This window comes from Pleurodeles waltl, chromosome 6 (assembly GCF_031143425.1).
Source record: "Pleurodeles waltl isolate 20211129_DDA chromosome 6, aPleWal1.hap1.20221129, whole genome shotgun sequence".
Lineage (NCBI taxonomy): Eukaryota > Metazoa > Chordata > Amphibia > Caudata > Salamandridae > Pleurodeles > Pleurodeles waltl.
In genome coordinates, this window is record NC_090445.1 from 419,656,671 (window position 1) to 419,676,192 (window position 19,522).

Consider the following 19,522-nt stretch of genomic DNA (forward strand, 5'->3'; position numbering starts at 1 on the left):
ACTCTGAAGATGGGAGATATCTACACTAGCTCTGGTTTTGAGATCGATCATCAACGGGTCTTATTTTTCTTACTCTTGTGTACATCCTGTCTCTTTTTCTTTTAAAGTTTATGTCTCCTTTACCTTGATGGTGAGGCAAGGGACACTGGTGACCTTGACTAAGGCCAGGATTGCAGTTTTCTCCAGTGTTGCCGCTGGCCACAAAGAGTTTAGCCTCTCGCTCTTTAATGGCCTTATGATGCACACTTTGACAGGAGTCTCAAGACCTTCAGTTGTGATCAGAGCCAAGACATGAAAGGCAGGTGACAAGAATGAGGGTCAGTGATTGATATCTGGCCCTCAAAGTTTCTGCATGGCTTAAATCCTGGATACTTGAGGGGAGACATTCTGCACTGCACCATAGGTTATGGAAAGAAAAGTAATTATCTGACGAGCTCCTGATAGAATTGATTATTAGCAAGCTAAGGATCCGTTATGGAAAAAAAGGAACTGACGTCAGCAACCTGGGGCGTGCACCTTATTTATGGCTGCAGCGATGTCACAATGATATTACTTTTGGTGCCTAAGTAGAGCCAGTCCCCTCTATCAGTGTGAAAGATTTATGGAAAAGATTCAAAATCCTGTCTGGTACCTGGGATATTCAAAGGTTGAGTAATCATCAGGTAGAAATATCCATCAGAAATTCCATTAATCATAGACTGGGAGTTCAGCAACATTTTGTAAATCATATTATTATATATCTAGATAGGAATGTAAAACATGAAAACATCATGAACACTCCAAAGCACAAAGAAAGACATGACAGTTCAAAGAAAAAAGAAAACAGTGGACATCCATCCTAAATGGTACTAAAAGACCAATTCCGCATGATTGTATATTTTATCACTATTTACAAAAGAGAAGCCCAGTTTTAAAATCTATAACATGTATTTCAGTCCTGCCAGGAATAAACTGCCTTCTTCAGGAAAAATAGTATTCATAAATTCATAAATCTATTAACTGCTTGGCTTTGGATTTTTTGTATCTTGGCATGCCTAAAGTAGGATTGTCTAGAAAACTTTTTCTTGGAAGTGCTCTTCAATACACTGGATAAAGTTCCAGATCTGTTCCATCAGGACATTTCCATGTGTGTGCTACAGTGATCCATGTGTTGGAAATGCAGAAAGGGCATACAGCCTCACAGCTTACTGCAAATTAATTTTCATATAATCAACACAAAAAAGTGCATATCTTTCTCAAAACAAAGCAATGTATTGTTAACTCAGGCTAAATAGGTAAAGCGGGAGCTACTTTATTAAACTGCAGCAACATCTTCTTAAATAAAGCATAATCTCAATGTCACTTTGTCCAGTTGTAATTTGTGAGTTAACTGGCAGGATTCAACAGAAATCGTGTCATTCCCACAGAAACTGCCTCCGGAGCACTTGAAGGCTTAGTAGGGCAGGTCTCAAGGGATAGGAGGGAAGAAAACAGGAGGAGAGATAGAACGCACACTCAGTCACTGAATAGTATAAGATAACATCAGTCCTTACCTCAGAGCCGGCCTTCACTCTGTCTCATCTAGCAATCAGTGCACCCTGGAGAAGAGGAGCAGACAGCAGTTTTTCAAACTGAGTGTCTATAATGCTACATTTCAAAACAGTATACAAGATCACTTACCAGCGTGTACTAGGGACAGACTGTGACAAACCCAGGGAGTACCTCAGGATACTCCAACGAGAACACCTGCAAGCACAGCACAAACACAACCAGCCAAGAACGAGTGAAATTGAAACAGAAAAAAATTGAGAAAGGAGAAACATGAGGGACTGGAGAGGGAGCAAAATAAAGGTGTAGGACTGGTATCCTACTTCTAACTTGATTTTTTTATAGGATATTACTTGAAAACTAATTTCAACGAGTTTACCAGACATGATTCTAAGTTTGCTTGTTACAGGCATGGCAGCATTTGTTGTGGCACTTACAATAAGGAATGTAGCACCTATAATGATCAGGACATTTCACAAGATTACGACGTGAACACAGCTGATGCGGAAAAGTAAAATCAACTCAAATATTTCTGTCTCAGAGAGAGACTTAGAAGCACAAACAAACTGGAAATTAATGAACATTACCGATGGTACAAGACTATAACGACTCCTACCTGGAAAAAAATCTCAATGGTCATGGAAATCAAGTTGACCTTGATGTTGAGACTTGGCACACCATGCACAATCATCTCAAGTTTGAGTCACTTTTGCTATAAAAGTGAACAAGCTACTAGAGCCTGACGTTTCAGCTGTGACTCATGATAATAGGATCCATTATATAATTTTGACATTGTATATGTTCCCATCACACCAATCAACCAGTTGACTGTTTATCAAGGTCAGGTCACTGTATATGAACCATCTCGAAGAGACACAAGTGGATGATGAAATAGACATGGTTATCGGTGTCACTGATATGTGTACTATTCAGGTTGTGGAAGTGGGTGAAGACAAATGGTTTTCAGAAAGTATGAAGGATGAAGAACTAAACCTTGAGAACAAGTATCTTTACGATGGTTGGCCCATGACTAAAAAAGTTAAAAGGTTCTCGCCATTCTTTCTCCCGAGTTGTATCTGGGTTTAAGTGTGGTAAGCATTCTAGTTTTGCACAATGACAAATGTGTCCCCCCACGAGGCATGTGTGCGATCCTAATAGACTATCATTACCACAGGCACAATGGCATTCTCTCTTCAAAAACTTGCTGAGACACTAATTTTGGTGGCAGGGCATGGGTGCGGAAGCTGACCATTGGGTGAGACAGTGTGGTACCTGTTCTGCCTCTGGTAAGAATTTTATGACCACATACACATCAATGAAAAGTGTTCCTTAGCCAGCTTTCGCTTGACAGCAAGTAGGTCAGATTTCTCTGGACCACTCAAATGTTCACCTACAAACATGCCATCATTGATTACCATTCAAAGTGGCCTGAAGATATGTTCAAAGAAAGGGTCTCCCCTAGAGTGGTGTTAGAGTTTCTCCTGCATGTCCCCAGTCATGAAGGTTATCCTGAATTTCTTGTCACTGATAACGGTGTATAATTTATTTCTGCTTAGATGAATGCGTTTCTAAATACCTATGTTATTAAACATATCAAGACAGCATTGTACATCCCCCAGTGCAATTGGCAGGTGGAACATTTTAATAAGTACCTTAAGGAAAGCGTCCTTCTAGCAATGGATGGGACTATTCCCTTAGTCCTGTCAATCAGGGAGAGGCTTTGGGTATAAAGAATCACATCCAATATGCCACAGGAGTGTCATCTTTCCTCTTATTGAAGGGCAAGGAACCTACCTTGGTGGCTCAAAATCAGAGTTCTCTATTCCAAAAACAGCATACACTACTCCCTTCAGACAGGGTACTCAATAAGGTTCTCCCACACCAAACTAATTCGAAAGCACGTTATGTTTTATTGCATAACTTTGTTTACTCCGATGTTAAAGTTGGTGATTTTCTCAGTGTTAACATCCCTAGGCTAGTGGAAAAGGGGAAAAGTAAATTTTTTCAGGCCCATGAAAGTGATTAAAGGTGCGTCATTCGGCCAAATGGAAAATGTTGGCGTTTCAGAAGAGTGACAAAATATACCAATGAGCTTGTACCAGCCAGTCCAAATGTGTTGACTGATGATATGTTCCTTCCTCATTTTGATGGATTTGATCAATCTGTTTCAATCACCGTCCCCAGCTCACTCCTGCTTTGTACCATCTTTCGAACCCCTCATTTTGGTTTGAGCAGAAGGTTCACAAAGATAGTTTGGTACAGTTGCTGAATAGGTGAAAAATATTTCCAGACCCAGGATGCAGTCCTGGAACATTATGCAAAAATTGTAATTTCTTTTGCTAGAAAAGGAGAAGTCACATTTTGCGTATGGCCTTTTTTCACTGATCCCCCCCACCCTTTTTAATTTTACTTTCATTGGTCAGTAAACATTGAACTGAATGTTCTGTGATGACAGTTGAAAGGTGTTCTGGATGTTGACCTCCTGAGATGTGAGCACTCTAAAAAAGCTCCACTTATTTACACACTGGCCCAAATGTTTTTCCTCTTTATTATGATGCACACTGGCCTTCATACAAAGTATACCTGTGCAGTAAGCCACAGTCCGGTCTTATAGGGTGGTCCAAGCATCAAGCAAGCAATGAAATAAGACAAAGGAACTAAGACAAAGGAACGCAGAAGATAACTGGATATATACAGAAACAGACATCGCTCACAAGAGGAAATAAAAAGGCCATATGAGTGCTGAAGACTGATATCGGATTGCAGCACTGGATTAATTTTTTCAAGAATAAGGACCCTAACGGAAGCCAAAACGACTACCTCTGGGTAAAATGGTGAAATAGTCAACAAAGGAGATGCACCAGGTATTGCATTTTTATTTTTTACTGGAAGAACCCATTAGAGATACCTAAAGAAGATAAAAAGAGGAGAGGAGTCTGGGTTGGGGTAGTTCATCGTAGCAGGTTAGGTCTAAGGAATAATGTAAGAAATGGTTACATTGGCAACTGGACCATCAGTGGCTGTTGGTAGGTATATGGAATAAAAATAAAGTGCATGGAAAGATGATTAAATAACCACTTGATTACCAGTAAAACAGTTTTTTGATGGCAAATAGCAACTTACTTGGATGCCAAGAATAACTGGGCAAACAATTATAATTTCAGAGTTTATACAGCTTTAATACAAGGTTGACAGCCCCCTCATTCTTAAAGGGGACTAATTGAGGATCTCTCTTTTTGAAATTGTAATCACATTTTATGACTCCTATAGGATAGTAGTCCCTCTGAAGATATTTATATTTAACAATTTCAATAACTGTTTGATGTCATACCTTCAAATGTTTGTGAACATTGCTATTAAATAATAAAAAAGGGTTGTGGCCCTTTACTCTCAGTTGATGTGCCGAACAATACTTCTGCATGACAGCATAGACCAGTACACTGGGGAATAAGCCTTTGTCAGGTCCAGTGGTATTAAGTGTGTGGGTAAGAGCTGCACTTTGTCAGTTTGCCATGTCTTATGACAACAGCACTGGTATGAGAAACCGTGTGCTGGCATTATGTCTGGGCCCCAGGCAATATCTGCAACATCCTTCTGTAGACTTTCTATTTTATACCTTCTAATAGATAAATATGAGCACTGTTTATTGTGCTGAGGGCACCAGTCTAGAATACCTCCCTTTTGCACACCCTGAAAAGATGACTAATTTAGCGTACACTAAATACATTACCTTAATACAAGCAGGTCAGTCAGCTAATGTTTTTCTTCATTTTTAAGGGCCCACTAAAAGAGGTGGTCTCAGAAACTGGAAATTATTAGGTCATCCCTCCCTAAAATGTAGCAGAACTACAGAAAAAGACCTCAGTTTCAAAACTTCTGATCCTACTACTAAGTTAGTGATAGCTAGCTCAGATTTTATATTCTTTAGTACATGCACTAATGCAATAGAAAGAGATAGTATGCAATGCAATGTAGTGCAAACTGAAGCACTGATTTCAGGGACATATGAGTGCCATGCTAGAACGTTTTCCACCACATGGTGCAAAATCATCACTAATGCATGCAGAGTTGGTATTTCGGGGGCAGAACCTGCACAAAACTCAGACAGTTTTGAAGCTTTTTCTAATTATGGAAATTAATTTGTGAATACTAATGATTTTCATGATGAATATAGTTGTAACCAATTGATTATTAATGTTGCACTTGAAATAATATATTTAGAAGTGTGTTTATTAATGTAAGATAGTTATGCCACATTTGTTTTGAGACACAATTTTATTAAATGGATGTTTTTTATGTCTCGGCTCTAGACGGTGCTCATGCACTGTCTCAAAAAGAGACCTGTTGTATGTACTTTGCAGGCTTCAGCCCGTCCATAGGCTTACCATTTGCTGGCTCCCATGTCGCTCCATTATTCGTTCTCCCCATTTGTCCATGGCATGTATGTGTCATGCCTCTTCCCACCTTTAGCCCTCCCTGAGAGCAGGGATCAAGTACTCCTAAACATACCCAGACGCCATTTTAAGGCATTGTTTCAGGACTACTCTTTTTGTTTGTTTTGAGCACTTAACTCAAGCATTTGTCTTTACAGTTGCTCCATTTATGTAAACAGGCCTATAAATTGTTGCTGTATTTCTTGTTTGCTGCTTCCCTGCTTAAAGGCTGACTTCTGTTCCCGGGTGCTTCTGCCTCCCCCATCGCTCCCAGAACCCCAACTCACTACTGGTTACCACCCTCACCTCCCCCCGTTGTCTTCTCTCTCACAAACCTTCTTTGCTCCTGCATCTCTGTGATGTTTTTTAAAACAAAAAATTCAGCCCAGCAGCTTTACCGCTGCACATCATCCTGTGCCCAGTGCTGGTCATCGTATCGTGCTCAACTACAGAGTATCGTCCCGTGCTGTACCTAGTTATGTAGGACTATTGTTTTGTGTGCTCAGCTGCCTCAATGTTTGTTGGTCTGTGAGTACATGTATCTGCACGTTGTGTACAGAAAAGCCAGAGTCATTGCTGTTGTGACAGAGCAGACTTGCCCAAGTCCCGTTCAGTGGCTCAGTATTTACCTCAGTCTAGTGTCCGGCACCCAGAGCGCTGGTGCTCACACAAAGGTTTAAATATTTAAAACCCCTAGGGTTCGGCAGGACCCTGGGTAACACTCGCGTCCATATAGGATTTTCTCGGGTGTCTGAAAATGTTCAAGCGAGGCTGGAAGAAGTTCCTAACAAGCATTGGCAAAGCCAATAGGTCTCAGCAGTCCAAGAGCTATAGGCATTGGCAATGTAAATGTATTTGTGATCAGCTCTGGGATTGTTTTTATTGATATACACCAGTGATACTCAAATTATGTCCCTGGGGCCACATGTGGCCCCACACTGGACTGCTGTGTACTTGATCAAACAGTAACGCTTAGAAAGATATTAAATAAATGGCTCATATTTAAAAAAGAAGAAGCCAAGAAGGTGTCCTGCACCACTTAACTGTAGGAAAGCATTATTTTTTTCAAAGACTTTTTGCAACAAACGGTAAAATGTGATAAAGTCTCTCCAAAATCAAAAAAAGTATTTCATTAACATGCAGATGTGTTTCACCCTAGCACATCAGATTATATGAGTGCATTCAGAAGTATTTTTATAACTGATAGTTTTCAAAAATGAACGTAGACATATTCATGCTTCTGTCCACCCTGACAACAATGCCAATAGTGAACTAAGAGGCAAGTCAGCTGCCACATAGAGCCTTTTGGGTGATCTAGGTTGTTATCTTACATGGACAACATTATAGTTTATGAAATCAAACTCACGTTAGAAGGTTTTGTACAGCGCATATCCTGAACTCGTGCATTTCAAGGTGCTTGTTTTTGTCATAACAAAGAAAAAGGAGGCAAAGTAAAATTAGACAATTGTATAGGAACATACACTTTGGTCAAATGGGGAAGCCCGGATTGAGTTCACGTTTTCTGGGTTTGCATTGTGCAATTTTTAAATTTTATTGCAATTAAAACAAGTTACTTCCTTTTTACACTTTAATCTCCCAAGCTAGCGATAGCTCCCACCGTAACCTTTCTCCTAACAGTGCCCCACTTTCACCTTGCTGCCATCAATGTGGCCCTTCAGGCACACTACAGACCACAATTTGCGATCCCTGGAAAAATATTTGTGAGTACCCATGATATACACAAATGCTTTACAACTGCCAACGCCTATAGCTCTTGCATCGCCAAGACCTATTGGCTTTGTCAGTGTTTGTTTGTTGTTCTGTTGAGCTTGCTCCTGCTCATTACCCCTCCCAATCAATGTCCCCCAGTGTGTCTTCTCTCCTTACAGTCTTCACAGACCACAGGACACTGTGATATGATTGGTTATATTCCTTAGAGAGCAATTTATTGTGAACGAAACTTTCTTCGGGTTCCTAATGTAACATTCTGAAGGACACTTCCACTGGAACCAGCTAGAACACTGGTATACGAGTCTGTGTTTTAAATGGTTTCATATTGTGTTGTACATCTCTGGACTGCACTGTGGAAACTAATGGAAATTTTCTTTGCCTTAGAAATGGATTAGTGTTATTATTATTATTATTGTGATGGTCTCCATTCTGATTTGCTCAAAGTGTGTTATCACTAGTTATGCCATGCTGAATTTGCAGTTTTTGCTTATTACCTATTCATAAAATGTGTATAAAACCCATTGGTTTTGAGGGTGAGCCAGATGACTCTGTCCGATCATTGTAGGTGTTTGTCCATTTAAAAAGTTGGGACTATGATTTTTGTTGCTTATTGGGACTTATAATAATTCTGATTTCAGATTTTACTCTATATCTGAGCCCTTATGGCCTTCATAGCATATATCTTGCATTTCTCTGTATTACTTATTTTGAGATTTTGTAATAAAACTCGAACTTTTCATTGATCTAGAACTCAGTTACTGAGCGGTCCTGGTCAGTACTTTTATCACTCTGCTAAGTCAATTCGTTGGGTCTAATGTCAAATAGTGTAGTGACTCTTATAGCAAGATCAAGAGTGCAAAAGCGGAGCCATCCTGAGGATGAGATCAATCCAATCTATGATGAGCTAAGAGGTGACACAGTCTTGAAGCTTCCTGAACTAATGCACTGCCCCTTTAGCCAAGTGCCAAGAGGTGGCATGCAATACCAGCTCTCATTGAATTACTTGTGGTACTGCATCTACTCGTTTCTGCTGCTTGAAGAGCACATGTGGCCAAATGTGCACTATTTGAATTCTTGCCAATATGTTGAATGCAATCTTAGTTATAACACCACAGCACCCCTGTCTCCCCAAACCAGGCCCAAAACAGCAAGAAGTCAAGCCAAATGTCTATGCTATTGCCAAATTCAGACACTTCATGGGTGCCCTTGAGTTCATGCAAGTTGTATTGGTCCCATCTGCTGACAAAGCACACATTTACTGAAACTGGAACTTGACACATTAAATAAGCATACGAGAAAAGTGTGATGCCAAACACTGCTTCACCAATGTTGTAGCCAAGTACTTAGGGACTAAATGGATCCTATTCTTTCTGACACTGTACAATCAATCAATAATTAGAAAGTGGCATGTGGGGATAAGGACTCATATGTTTAAATAACACACATTGCCATCAAAACCCATGAGTAGATGACAGACCAAAGACAGCACGTGTAATCTGTACCCACTGCTTTATAATAAGTGACCAGATTTACTCTTTGGGACCATGATGGAAGAAACCCTTAGGAAATCAAGACACTCCAGCAGAAGAAGTCTGAAGCACAACACAGAGAAGAACATGTAGCATTATTAAAAAGTATTTTGGACTATTTAAATGCAGGGTCTAACGCACAGACGTTTAGGGTGAGAGGCGACTTTTTTTAACGCCGAAGATTGTCTGTGACATGACTGTTATATGGTGCACATTACAAACCTATAAGAATACAAGAATGGGGGCACAGGAAATCATTCTCAACTTATTTGCTTGTAATATTTACAGGTACAATGACACATTAATGCCATGTATATTTAAGCAGCAACATAAAAGGCACATGCTGCCACATTACTCCATGTCCTCCTTGTGAGTACTGCCACATTTGTCTTACTGAGGCTTCAGTTCCACAGAACAGCTTTGGTTACATGAAGACGTTTTGTGGACAAAAAAGTGTGCTCTGATATTCTGTTACTTCGCTTATACTATGTTACCCCCTCTCAGTAAATTTACCATCTTGTTCGTGGCTAAATCCTGGTTTGGCCTTGTGCTCCCCAATCAGCCATGTTGGGGTGTCTTAGGCACTTTCCTCACTTACCTGCACCTCCGCAGAACCTTTCAAGCACCTTCCTGTAATTTGTTGTCTTTTTGTGGGAGCATGATGCTGTTGTGCTGCATATAGTATTCATCATTTGCGTAAGACAAATGGTGTGCAGTATTCTTAGAGCCATTGTGGTGATGTCGTCATTGCATCTCACCGCAAAATAAATTTGGAGCAGCGCAAAAAAATAACTAAGCAGACAAAGGCTGTTTTTCGTGCAATACTGCACTGCGTGAAGTACATTAAATATTGGAAGCTATTATATATGACTGCCTCTTGCATGATTTCTGCATCTCTGTGTGTATTGTTGCCCTTTCTTGTCTCTCTACTAAGTCTGTGCTCTTTTGTCTCTGTTCTTTATCGTCTTCACATCTGCCCCTCTGTGTCGTCCTGCAGCTGTGCCCTGTCTCCTACCCTGTTTCTGTGCCATGCTGTGATTGCCACAGTCAGTGTTCCTCTATCTGTATGCTTGCCTTCCCATGTCCCTCTGTTTCTGTGTTCATCCCTCTGTCTTCCTCCATGTACTTTAAATGAATTTACATAGCACTTACTTTTCATGACGAGGCGCTGAAGCACTTTATTGTAGGTAGCACACTACTCCGTACCCCAAAGTTGGTGGATTAACCTAGTAGTTATTAGTTATTGTGGTATAAAATTGGTTACTAGGTTAGTCTTTGCTCTCATAAGATTGTAGAGGTAGGTTCTCTTAGTTCTTGTTGTAGATTAGGTTAGTAGGAGTTATCCGAAATTACTAGTGATAATTCATGGAAATTTAAAATAGGTTAAGTATTTTGGCTACAGGACGTTGTATAATGTTAGATAAGAAGAGAAGGTTACACAGATGGAGAGCTTATGATGAGCGGTAAGTTAAACTTGGAAGTGTAGATAGGCTAAAAAGGCGAGATATTGCTTGACTTCAAGGAATGGTTACCCAGAAGGTGAGTTAATAATTTTTGAAGAGGGGAATGTTAGGTTGCTGAAATATATTAGATAGTAAGACGGGCTGGCATGCAACAGAGTAGGATACACTCAGAGGCATTAAGGCATGCAGGGGGTGGAAGAGGCTCAATGATTAGAAAAGCAGAAGACAGAATAATACGAATAATCACTAGCTATAAAACCAAGGTCATTGTTTGTGCAGGGTTTTAGAAGTATGGTGGGAGTATGTATTTGATAAAGTGCACTCTGAGGATGTCGAAAGCAAAGTTGAAGGTTGTTACCTGGGGGCAGGTGATATATGTTGTTGCTTCTATTGCTTCATTCGACTGATTCAAGCTGTAGACAGTCTGTACATTTTGGTTACGCAGATATAGAAGATTATATACATTCTTTTCACTTCGCACTTGCCTTATTGTAAAATGAGGGATGGACAATGTGTATCCTCCCCTTGCTGTTTCGCATCTCTGCTGTCTTGTCTGTGTGCCTTGTTATGCCCTCTCCATGTTGTCTCTGTGTTCCTCTATGCCCTCCTCTTTCTGTGTCTGGCTAGCTCTAAGCCCTCCTGTGTCTGTGTTGTCCTGTCTCGGTCCCTCTTAAGTCCATGTTCTAACCTGTCTGCGAACTCTCATGTCAATGTGCCTCCTGTCTCTATTTCCTTTTGTCTTTGGGCTTTTCTGTCATTTTGGCATCCTGTCTGTGGGGTCTCAACTTTGTGTTTACTATTTGCACACCATCCTATGTTTGCGCTTTACTGCTTATGTGCCCTCATTTCTCCATGCTCTTATGTATTGTGTCTTTCTGTGTCTATTACATCTTGCCTATGTTTGTTCCTTTCTATTTTGTGCACTCTTCGCAAGCTCTTTAGTCTTGTACCTCCTATCTATGTGTTGCAGCCTGCTTAGGTACTACTGCTTCCACAGTATTGGCCATCAAGCTTAGAAAGACATATGATTGGGGAATCACAGTTGGGGACTTGGTGCATATGGTGTCCCTGGATGCTGATGATACTCTTCTATCTTAAAGAGCCTCAGACCTCACTACCGACACTGAGGCAACTATTGAGGCAAATTAGGGAGATCTCGGTCTTCGGGTCAATCAACACAAGAGTATTCTTTTCCCCCTTGGGGGGGCTGGCATGGAGTGAAAGGGAATTGGAAAACGAGGCCAACTAAGTAACCCTCGGACGTGGTTATGTACATATGTAAATATGTAGCAAAAAATGTTGGTCCTCAAGGGGGAAGTGTAGTCCTTAACTCCCATGGCACTGTTTTCTAAAAATCTTTTGTCTTGTTAAGATGGTTGTGCAATTTATACATTTTATTCGATTTATAATTCAGTACTGGTTCCAATTCAAAATTCATTTCATTAGGTGCTCCTAAAGAGATGGCGCAGTGAAACTGGTTAAAGTGAAAAATTAAAGTGCACCAGTGTTATTTACAATATTTACAAAAGTGTGGCTAAAAGTAAAAGTGGTCTTCAAAATGACCCCTTCAATCCAGGTCTCTGGAAGCCGCCCATCATTTCTAAAAGCAGTCCACATCAAAGTATGTCGACGTTTCGACCCAACCTAAATATCCATTCACAATGGGTCATCCTCAGGATGGGATATTTTTTTATAGAGGTAGCACCAATGAGCAATTTTATTAAAGTCAAGTATCAATCTGCTATTGTAGCGTCCTTTAGCTATTTCCAATGGAAGTGCTCGACTATCACTGGAGGTTCCTCTCCTAATTCCTTTTAGTGGATCTGGGTCACGTCCAAATCTGAAAACAACAGGTTGCATAAACCATTAATCATGGACAAACATTGTTTTCCGGTTAGTCGAGGGTTGATCACTTTACAACTTCTATTCTTGAATCCATCAGCGAGCCTGTGGACGCCAACCTGCATCTCAAGTGAGTGCAAAGGAGCTGCTCACTGACCTAGGTCTTAGGTGGGAGGTGGACAGCTTTCGATATTTAGGTATTACAATAGCATCAATGGCCGGCAGACAATATGCATGCAACATGGGTAGGGTGATGGATGGACTACGCCCATCTGTAAAGTTCTGGGGTACACACCTGCTCCCCATTTTGGGTCGAGTGGTGGTAGCTAAGATGGTCCTATTGCCACACTGTATGCACCATCTACAAACTGCACTGTGCCCTTTGGGACCTGAAGTCTTTAAGCAATTAAACAACATCCTGGTGTCTCTAGTGCGGGGTGGTAGAAGGAGCAGGGTTGAGCTGGAAGTACTCTTTCTAGACCAGGGATAATGGGCTGTGGTCTCCCAAACCTGGAACTATATTATTATGAGGCCCATATACAACATGCTGCGAAATGGCTTACTGAGAATGACAATTGGGATACATGACTACTGCTGGCACATGCAGTGGAGAGCCTCTGCCTGTCCTATTTAAGAGGGGTAGCAACTTGGGATCCACGCTTACATATGTGGTGCGTTAGATTGTTCGGGGATCTGATGATTATGAGGGTTGTCAGGTGCTCCTACCCAGAGAGTTAAACATTTGGGACTTTCAGCCCTTTCGACACATCAGTAGCGATATGACAATTGCTGGGTGTAAAAGAGTGGTGCCAGTTACTTGGTGATTTACACCTTGAGGAAATATTCATTACCTTCCAGGAAGCACAGGACTACCTTGGAGTTCGACCTGAGAAATTGCTAAAATATGCCAAGCAGGCTGGTACAGCATGGATGTTATGGACAGATTTTTCCAATGCCGCACTCACAACGCACATGCTAATTAGCATCCTGCACCTTGGATTGAGTCAACACTTGATTACACTAATAGACTGAACCTTGAAATCTTATTGGCCCAGTCCCCTATACAAAGTTAGACGAGCGTGGAAAGCAGACTTGGGTGTCCCGCTCCCTGACAAGCACTGGCCAGTGGCATGTGAATTGGTCAGGAGGGTGTCTGGAAATGGTTTATTCAAACTATTTCGTTTTCAATTTCTAACATCACACTTATTTAACACAGAGCAGACTGCATGGGATGTACCATTCAAGACCTGAGGTTTGCACGAGATGTGGGGCAGAGGGAGCATCCTTTCTGCACATGTCTTGGTCCAGTCTGAGAGTCATGCACTATTGGGTAGAGGTCAGCATGCGGACACTGGGGCTGATGGAAATCCCACTGGCGTTCCTTTCTCAACACTGTTATTTGGGCATCGTAGGTCGCTGCAGCTTAAGACAATGCACTACAAGTTCTTACAATGCACCTTATTGTTGGCAAAAAGACATGTTGCCCTTGGCTGGCTGGGTAAAAGACACCCCAGTGTCACTTTATGGGTAAAGGATATGCTAAAATGGACACTGGCTGAAGAAATACATCTTTAGATGTCCAGGAGTGCTGCTAAAGTAGCGGAAGATCTGGCAATTTGGGGGCTGGGGGGGTCTATTACGCAGAAATTTGCTGAGGTGAAAGACAGTAATGTACCAGCAGCTCTTCAGGTACTGCCCTTAACGTATGACCGAGCAATGGCAAAATGTATGCACTTAATGTTGCCAGATCACAGTCCCTCTTGCTGTTTTGTGTATCCCTATACTTTATGTCGCTTCCTGTATATACCGCGGTACTGTATTTTGAATGAAAGGGGACGGGAGAGAAAAGCGGATTTATATGACTTGTTTGCCATTGGACAACTGTATAACATACATATTGTGTTTGTTGTTTGCTTTATTTGAAACTGCACAAATTAGAAAGTTAAAAAAGTGCTCCTTTGTTCCCCTGTCTTGCTTCCTTCCTGGTTGTGCTCATCTGGCTCCCTGTTTTTCCCATCTGTGCGTTCTTCTTTCTGTTATGTATTTGCACTTATAGAGTTCTTATTACCGCTGATGAAGTGCTGAAGCGCTTCATGTTGGGCAGCATGCTGCTCCGGAACCCAAGGTTAGTGGCTATTGATATTAGTCATGTGCTCTCAAGGAGACCATCATTTGCATTTACTCCAGTATCTTTAAAGTGATTAAATTAGCAGGAGTGAGGTGTGATCTGTAGTAGGTGAGGGTTGGCAGTGTATGTGAGTTCATGCAGAGGTTTAATGGTATCGGTAGATGCGCTTGGCTGCAGGGTATGACTTTCAAAGGAGGATAGGTTGTGATCTTCGAGATGAGGAGTGGGCAATTTGCAGAAAATTAATAATGGAGATATCTGTTTCAGGCTCTGGATAATGTATACATTTTTCACTTTCTCTCTTTTTGCCTTTCTTTGCCTCAGGTACTTGTCCAATGTCCCGGGTGAACTGCGACAATCCCAGCCTTCACAACTCTCTCCTTGTAGGTCCCCAGCTGGAGCTGCCCCTTGTCATCACACCCGATGCAGGTCAGTATTCATCCCAGACTCTCACCTGAGTGCTCCCCTTATGATTAGTAGCACTTTCTAAGTCACAGAACTGGTTCTGATAGCTAGAACCTCTTCATAATTGGTGCACAGACAAGAATCGATTTTGGCCTGCATGTGTGGATTTGATTACCTCTCTAAAAACAAATATTGCATAAACATAGACTCCAAAATATGACCTGTCAAAAACTCAGCTTTACTTAACTCTCTTCCTACAAAAATGCAAACCAAAATATTAAAGTATATTTTGGACTCAAGTTTTGGTAGTCTGTGTTTTCTTGAGCGTCTTCTACAAACTGAAGTGGATATACCATATATTACGTATGGCACACCATTGAACAAGATATGTCCCGCTTAGAGCTCTGAGTGAAATTATTTATCTCAAGCCTTTGCCCGTTCAATGAAGTGTCATTTGTGCCTGTGTAAGTCTGAGGTTTGTGTGAGGCATCCTATAGAAGAAGCGCAGGTCTTTCCTGACCTGTGCATGGAGGTAAGAATTCTTATGTAAAGTAAACTTTGCGTGGATCACAAAACAGCTGGTGAAGGAGGAGATTGATCCTGATGATTGATACTACTAGTGGGAGAAGAACCCTTCTTCCAATTCATCTTTTGTAGACTAGTGCAGCATGGGACAAAGGTGCCGATGGTTTTGGTGGCTATTTTTAGTCCTGCTACAATTGTAAGCCCTTATTGAGAGTCATACCCCCGTGGGGGGCAGCATTGTTCTGGGCATCTACACGTTTTTGCTGTCTGCAAACCTGGGATTATCAGGTCATTAATCTTTAAACTCTGAATCTGATCATTCAAGACCTTGGGGGAGAGGAGCAGCAGGGGCGGTGGGCAGTTGTTTCAACCACCCCCTGCCCAAAGTGGCGTAACTTAGAGGGCCCCCCTGCAGTGTAGATGGAAGGGGCCCGCCCCGTCCAGACCCATTGAAGAGCCTGCTGTCCATGAACGGTGTACTGTGCTGAGTGTCCCCCTGGAGCTCAGGGGCCCCCTGCACTGCAGGGACTGTGGGGGCTCATGTTACGCCACTGTCTTCCTGCCCTTGTAATTTACCATGAGGAGCAGAAAAAGCTTCCTCCAGCTGAGGTTAAAATAACTGTGCAACCCCGAGCCAAGAATAAAACTCCCCTGTAATATTTACCACTTGCTCCTTGCAGGTGGTACATGTTTGGTAACTTAAGCCCTCAATGGAATTAAACCACCCAATATCCAAACATTCCTGTCATCATATCTTCAGTGAAGGTAATGTAATGCTTATGGTTGTGGCTGCTTTAAAGCTTGGCTTTATCTCTAGCTTTTAACCAGGCAGAAAACTAAAAAAAAGAAAAATAACTCAGCGAAACTCATTTGTTGCACAGATCTCTGAGCCACAGGCCCATGTAGTCTTTCAGCCATGTAGGCAATCTTTCAGTAAGAGTGTGAGATCTGATTGGCTATCAACACTTCAACCAGAAAGTGATGGCAGCCATCTTGGGACCAATATACACAATAGCCCACCACATTGAAATGCATTGTAGTGAGTGGCAGTTTTTGAGGGTCACAAAAAGGAGAACATCTAAAGGACGATAACATATTTTAGTTGCAATATAATCATTTGTTTCTAGGGTGATTTTACCCAGTGAAAAAGCCTTCTGATGGGAGTTCATGAATCATGTTTGAGAGAAAACAGGTTTCTCATGGGTTTCCCATAGAGATTATGGAAGGTGCACCAGAAACTAGAATGACAGCATATTTTCTGTAAATTCACAATATCTTTCTCAGCCATATGAGAATGAAGTCTGACATTCTCAGTAAGTCATATACTTCCAACAGGAGCAGTCTGTCAGTTGATTCCCTTGTGTTCTACTGCAGCTTCCCAGAGTGTTCCAAAGAAAAGCCAGAGTGCCAACAGTCGTACCTATTCTGAATTTATTTATGCCGAAAGTGTGGCACATCTGACCACCATCTTTATGGAAGCGAAGTGGAAAACTGACAGCATTTTCTCCAGAGGATACTGCAGTAAATGAGGAGATTAGGAAGCTTCATAACAAATAAGTCTCCCAAGACGGTCACCAGAGAAAAAAGAGCCCAATGTAGCACAAATATCATCCAAAAGTAGCCCAAGAATATCCCAATGACAGTGTGCAAAACACTTAATTGTTTTATTTTTTTGCAGTTTCATATAGTGCAGGCTTGACTCAAAGGTATCGGACTGCTTTACTTGAGCATCAGTTACATTACACAAGGACACATTCCTTTCGGCCCTTAGGCATGGGGAGATTGAGTGATTTGCCCACAATCACAGGATGTTGAGCTGATGCCAAAACTCAAACCGGTTTCCCAGTTGCAAAGTCTGCAGTTCCAGCCATAATGCTACTATGTGCAACATATGAGAGTGATCATCTTAATAAAAAACATCAAATAGCAAATAATTTGAAAGTGCTGTGTCGCGATTTGAGAACTCAGAAATATGTCCTCATTTTAGTTTTTTAGAGCACTTACCATAGTTTCTATGAGAATAAGACCCTTTCATTTTTATATTTTCTAAAGGAAATACTTGAGGTATTGCAGTTTTGATTACATCAAGATGACGTCAGGTATGCCACACTTTTGTAATAAATATAGAATGTTAGCAATCTAGTTGTTCATTAAAATACTGTGGGGAGGCAGATGTCAGGGCCACAGACTGGGATAATTGAGGGCAGGGAGGAGGGTGCAGAGACAACAAGTTAACCACGCTGGGCAAGCGGAAGGGGCAGTGGCATCACAATGGACCATAGAAGGCAGGGGAAAGGAGGGAGGGGGCAACAAGCCAACCATGCAGGACAGGCAAGAGAGGCTATGGCAATATGACAGACCATTGAGGACAGAAAGAAGAACTCAGGCCCTCGCCATGCACTGTTAAGTACCCCAGATATTACATCCCTCATGACATCTACTATGACATAATCGATAATATCACTGTAGCATCTTTAGTAAAGGTATTGATACTTTAGGGCATGAGTTACAGTTGCTTGAAATAACTCAACTATACCAGCTGAATTTATATGTATGGTTTTGTGCGTGTAAAATCTGAACCATACTATATATATATATGTATATATATATATATATCTCCAACACCAACAATTGCAAAACAATTGATTCGTATGCACTCCAGGAGAGTTTTATTGCTTCTATTCAAGAAAAGTGTAAGAAGACACCACCAACGCGTTTCAACCTCTCGGTCTTGATCACAATTTAAACTGAGTGCTGGTGGTTGACAGCCACTGGATATTATCAAACTTTTCAGAATGCAACCTGAATAACAAGATACTTACCTTATGTAACACTCTTACTGGTAGAGACTCTATCTAGCTGCAGATTCATCACCTTTTGAATATTCCCTAGGCGTCAGACTAGATCCGGAAACATTATTTGTAGTACTGCTGCATGCCAGAAGGTGGCACCATGCAGCTCTGCACTGACATCGTTCCACTCTGGAAATTACATGCAGGCCCATAAAAGTGCCACTCCGGTGTGCTATCAGCTGCTTTCAAGATTGTCCGTGCCCCCAGACATGGAGCTATCAACAACATATTGTAAGATCAGTGTGCAGATTCTTAGACTTCTGATCTTAATAATGGGTAACTTTCAGTTACTGAATGAGGAGGATTGGGGGGCTGATGAGGCATCTGTAGCTAATAGTCTCTTATAGAAAGAGCGTTACCAAAGGAAAGTAATTTTTTTCTTCTTATAGCAACTTCTACCTGCATTTTTCCCACTTTTTAAATAGATACCGAAGCAGTAGCTATTGGAGGCGGGTTTGTTAATGGACTCAGACCAGAAATTCCTGCAGAAACGAGTGGTGAAAGTGCCCCTTTTGGCAAATCTGGCTATCCAGGCAATAATGCTTCATGGACATACGGGGGGACGTCCATGTGCTGCCTGGTATATGTGCAAGACAGGGACTCCATGAGCTAACGCAGTGGTTGCTGCTTTGGCCCTAATTGAATGAGACCATAGTCCTTCTGGAGGCGCAGCAGATCTTAATGCAGAACACAAACCAGCATGAAATGGTATGTTTCTCCAAAGCCTTGTCGTTTTTCACTCCAACAAACCCCACAAAGAGCTGATCCTCCACCTCGCGCTCTTTGGTACAGTCTATGTAGAAGCTCATTGTTATACTGGGGTCCAAGCAGTGGAGTCTCTACTCCTTAGAGGGGGTGAGGTGTAGCATAGAACTCTGGCAGGGTGATAGTTTGACCAACATGGAACAGTGTCACAACTTTTGGCAGAAAGCATGTGCTGGTCCACATAACCAGTTTGTTTGGGAAGAATGTGGTGTACAGAGGATTTAAAAAAAAGGCAAAATCACAAAATAAAATGATCGACGGAGTGTTGAAACTTTTCAAACACTCACCCCCAGTCACAGATCTGGGTTTAATCCATTGTTAT

The 19,522-nt window shown here is 41.5% G+C and overlaps 1 protein-coding gene across 1 annotated transcript in view; it reads left to right on the plus strand.

Moving 5' to 3' along the window:
• The window catches only part of MDFI (MyoD family inhibitor), a 124,073-nt gene that overhangs the window by 48,632 nt on the left and 55,919 nt on the right, over positions 1–19,522 (plus strand). Inside the window, exon 2 of the mRNA XM_069238403.1 lies at positions 14,978–15,082. Within this exon, the coding sequence (XP_069094504.1) occupies positions 14,989–15,082 (94 nt within the window). The 5' untranslated portion in view covers positions 14,978–14,988. The remainder of the gene's footprint in view (positions 1–14,977; positions 15,083–19,522) is intronic.